We start from the raw sequence: 4,800 nt of genomic DNA on the forward strand, positions 1-4,800 counted from the left end.
CTAATAGGACAGTACTATATTGACCTTGTGAGAATGCTATTTGTATTTGTTTGTAGTCAAAGCTGGAATTTTTCTTATGGAAAAATAGAATGCACGGTTTCACTTTGAGATTCTACCGGTATTATCTTTATAAGTGTATATTTTCTAGCTTACTACTAATTAATATATGTAAATCATTTGAGGTTGACATGTAAAAAAATGGTAGAATTATTAGCCTTGCCACACAAAAAAATCATAATGCATGAGTCTACAATCCTTTTTTTTAACCGAAAGATGTGTCAGTGCCTAATTTTTATTACGCCAAAGTAGTGAGGGTACAACTTTCAAATGAACCTAATAAATTTGTTTGGAAGCTTACTACTACACATGTTTTCTTTGTGAAATCTATGTATGAAGATACATGAATAGACATCATAAGTTTCCTTGGAAATACTTATGGAAATTAACGATCCCACTTAAGATTAAGATATTTATGAGTTCCTTCATAGAAAAAATTTACTCACAAATGATAATCTTGTTAAGCGTAAATGGAATGAATGTAAAAAAGTGTTATTTTTTGTGATTCCGAGGAAACCATTCAACATAAGTATTTCATGTTCATTTACGAAACCCCTTTGGCGCATAATTTTCTTTACCTATAATATCCCATGGCGGCACCAATATTACAACTATGTTTACAAATTCGCTAAATGGTATTGACAAGAACAGTAAAGCTGGAATGTACATTGGAGTTTCACCTTTATGTTGATCAATATAAAAATGCTAGAATAATATCACTTTTAACAAAGCAAGTCTACCATTTTTTTCAGGTTATCGGTATATCTTCTTACTAGATTGATCTGGTCCTTCCTTCCACCTCAAGACTAGCAAAAACTAATGGCTACTAGATGCAACCGTCTGCTGATGGAAGCTTAGGATATCTACAATCTAGCTAGTTAGCATGAGCAGATTGAATTATGCTTATACTTCTTATGCTTGCCTTTTTTGTTGGTTGATTTATGTATCGACCATGTGTGGTCTTTGAGATGTAATATTTTGAATATTGAACTAAGCAATGGAGAGGTTTTGTGCAAGAAAAACACATTTTTTTACTAGGTAACATATTTATATGAAGATGAAACTAATTTGCGTTCATGGAAAATCATAAAAATGTACGATGGGTGTAGTTTTTTAGGACGGTGCGCAGATGGAGACTTTTTTTTTTTGCGCAGATGGAGACTTTGACATTGGTGATGTGAACCATCCTGAGGGCATGTACAATGGTTGATAAGACGGTCTTATCTTGTGTCTTTTGATATGACAACAAAACATGGTATACAATGGGTAATTTTTTAGTCTTATCTTTAGCCTCGTGTATTCCTAAAAATATGGCGAGACATATTATGCTAAGAGATGATCTCTTAGCCAAGAGAAGGCAAAGATCTTTTTTTGTTTCTCTCTCCTCCAACTCAACAATTATCCTATGTGGCATTCCTAAGATAAGACTAAGATAAGACCATTGTACATGCCCTGATCATCGTAAGACACGAAGTTTCCGCGTCGTTGACGGACGCGATCCACCAGCTATAAAAAGCTACGCTGTGAGCTCATCGCTTCCGATCGCCCCACGCTGCTGCCGCTACTTGGACGTACTCGGCTTACCTGTATGCCGCTCCGTTGTCCTGGGCACCACTGCCTTGCATGACCTCCGCCGTGGCGGCGCCAACATCGCTGCTCCGGCCAGCGGTGAACCCCACGCACGCACCAGCCAGAGCCTCCGTCCTGGCGCCGAGCAACAGGTCTCACCTTGGCAACCTCGAGCATCTCTTCCGGAACCGCGGCACCGCCGAGACCAGCGGGAGTGCTCCCGCGCCTGTGCAGCCGGTGCGGAGGAGACGACAGGCGCCGCTTCTGCGGCTGCCGTCGTTCCTCAAGCGGGCCAGGGGCGAAACCGCAGCCGGTGAGGAGCAGGTGAACCTGTCACCGCGTCTGTTCCTGCCGGTGCCGCCCGATGGGCCGTCACCGCGCGGAGACATCGCGGCGGCGTGGCAGCGGCTGCACGGCGCGGACGGCTGGCGCGGCCTGCTCGACCCCCTGCACCCGGACCTCCGCCGGGAGATCGTCCGCTACGGGGAGTTCGTCGACGCCGCGTACGGCGCGTTCCTCTCCCGCCCCGACGCCGCGCCGGGCGACGCGGAGGCCGTGCGCGTCCCTCTCCAGGACGCGGCCTACCGCGTCACGGCGCCGCTGTTCGCCACCTCGTCCGTCGGCCTCCCGAGCTTGCTCGCGCTCGCCGTGCCGTGCGCCGCGCAGCGCACGAGCCTCGTCGGGTACGTGGCCGTGTGCGAGGACCAGGACGAGGTCCGCCGCATGGGCCGCCGGGATATCGTCATCGCGCTACGTGGCACCTGCACGGTCCTCGAGTGGGCCGAGAACTTCCGCGCCGGCCTTGTCCCGGCCACCGACGCAACCGCATCCACGACGGGCGATGCCTCCGCCGCGAAGGTGGAATGTGGGTTCTGGAACCTCTATAAGACCGCCGGTGACGGCTCGCCGAGCTTGTCGGAGATGGTCGTATCCGAAGTGCGCAGGCTAGTAAAAAAGTACGAGGGCGAGGAGGTGAGCATCACGGTAACGGGGCACAGCCTGGGGGCTGCCCTGGCGGTTCTGATCGCCGACGAGCTCGCTGGCAACGGTGGGGCGCCGACGCCAGTGGCGGTGTTTTCTTTCGGCGGGCCGCGGGTTGGGAACCGCGCGTTCGCGGAGCGCGTGGAGGCACGGGGCGCGCGCGTGCTCCGCGTGGTTAACACGCACGACGTCGTACCGCACCTCCCGCCACGCCCCGGCGGCCGGTGGTACGCCGACGTCGGCCGCGAGCTCCGCCTGGACAGCCGCGCGTCCCCGTACCTCCGCCCAGACGCCGACGCTGGGTGCTGCCACGACCTGGAGGCGTACATCCACCTTGTCGACGGCTTCCTCGGCTCGCACTGCCCCTTCCGCGCCAACGCCAAGCGCAGCATCCTGCGGCTGCTCAAGAACCAGGGCGCCAACGTGAAGCAGCTCTACATCAGCAAGGCGGTGGACATGCGCGTCCGGCTCGACGCTGTTGACATGCCCGGCTCGCCGCTCGGCCGTCTCAGCGCGCCGCCGAGCCCCGTGCTTGAGTGCGTGCACTGACGACGACGACTGACCGACGTCGGAGGAAATGTCGGCGATGGGTGTTAGTTTGGTCGTTTGTTCGCGGCGGGAAAAAGGGGTAGAATAGTCGGTCTCAGGTTTTACCAAGTAAACATGATGAAGCATTTCTTCGACCAGCGAACACAGAATTGGTACGGTACATGAAGTCAGGAAGAAGACTTGCGGAGCAAAAGATTTGTAGATTAATTGGTATCATCCGATAGCGCTGTTTTAGTACAAAGTTATACAGTACTAATCAGCGATATTTAATATGGATCGGAGAAAGTATGTTTGTCTTGCGTGTGAAAAGGCGATTCATTATAGATTCCATGCCATGAGATGGGTAATACTTTCTTGTATGGAAGAACGTTCGTTAGTATTTACATGTATATGGTTCGTTATTTATCTTTGGATGCCTTCAGAAAAGTATAAGATTGTGTCTTAAAAAAAAGGTTTGAAGATCTCGAAGATTTGCTTATATTTTTTAGACTTTATTTTGTAATTGTTAGAGACAGCTCATTTATCTCTACCATGTACTATTTATTACTATAAATATATATGGTATTGATTGTTAAAAAATAAAAGGTAATATGTGATATTAAAATCAGGGGTATTTTATCTCAAAAAATCAGGGGAAATTCCTTTTGATGATTTTATTCACATATTACAATATCAGTTTAGGTTTTTCAAGAGCTTTTAATACTCCATCCAATTCAAAATAATTACTTAAAAATAGAGGTATCTACCCAATAAAACATGTTTAGACGCATTTATTGTTGAGCAATTATTTTGAACAGGAGGTAGTATATGGTTTCAATATGTTCATGCATGATTAAAATATTAAGGATTAGACAGCAACCAAAAGATGAAGTATTATTTTGACACAAATACAGTAGGAAAAACTCTCTAATGAATCATTTTATATTTTATATATAGAGTATCATGACAAGCTTGCATGCCTTCTCTAAGGCTAGGCCTTGCTCTATGCATAGTGAGGGAAAAGACGGCCATAAATCTAATTATGCATCTAGGCAGAGAGGGTGCAAGTTCACTAAAGATTCCATCGTATCTTTGTTCCCATAGAATCCGGTAATAATCATTATTTCCATGAAGAAGGAATTTGGGTATCTATCTTGGCATCCTAGATCATGCATGCTATGTATACCAAGATCAGAGTTCCATTCAAATCCAGGTAGTTGGCCACCAAAAGTTTTGGCTAAAGATGCATTCAAAGAAGAGGTGTACAAGGTTCTCTTATTGACAAGTGTTGCAAAGGATGCAGCACAAAGAAATTATGTGTCTTCATCAGATCTTTGGTTTATAATTTGCCATGAAGCATAAGTATGCATGCCAAAAAATATTGTTCGAGAATACTACTAGATTTACAAGTATCCGGATAGATTTTAGAGTGGCATTTCGACCAATCAAGGACTTATAGACTTTCTGTTGAGGAAGAGGAGCCAACCAACCAAAGAGTTATAGGCTAACCAAAAGAGTTATCAACTAATACCTATCTACCGCCCTCTCCATGCATAAGATCTAGCCACTGCAACTCCTCCTTCTCTATTTTCCGGTTCCCTATCCTCCGATCGACCTTGCTAGCGTTTGGAGGGGTACGGGACACAACGATATATAAGTGTAGTT

At 46.8% G+C, this 4,800-nt stretch overlaps 1 protein-coding gene across 1 annotated transcript; it reads left to right on the forward strand.

The window, feature by feature from the left end:
• The first annotated feature begins 1,408 nt into the window (after positions 1–1,408).
• Positions 1,409–3,488, forward strand: LOC127314489 (phospholipase A1-Ibeta2, chloroplastic-like). Its single transcript, XM_051344955.2, has one exon. The coding sequence runs from the start codon at positions 1,681–1,683 to the stop codon at positions 3,154–3,156; it is 1,476 nt and encodes a 491-aa protein (XP_051200915.1). The 5' UTR covers positions 1,409–1,680; the 3' UTR covers positions 3,157–3,488.
• Positions 3,489–4,800: the final 1,312 nt, after the last annotated feature.

The sequence above is a fragment of the Lolium perenne genome, chromosome 7 (assembly GCF_019359855.2).
Source record: "Lolium perenne isolate Kyuss_39 chromosome 7, Kyuss_2.0, whole genome shotgun sequence".
Classification (NCBI taxonomy): Eukaryota; Viridiplantae; Streptophyta; class Magnoliopsida; order Poales; family Poaceae; genus Lolium; species Lolium perenne.

Coding starts and splice junctions, on each gene's coding strand:
- LOC127314489 (XM_051344955.2), top strand. CDS start 1,681: ATGACCTCCGCCGTGGCGGCGCCAACATCGCTGCTCCGGCCAGCGGTG.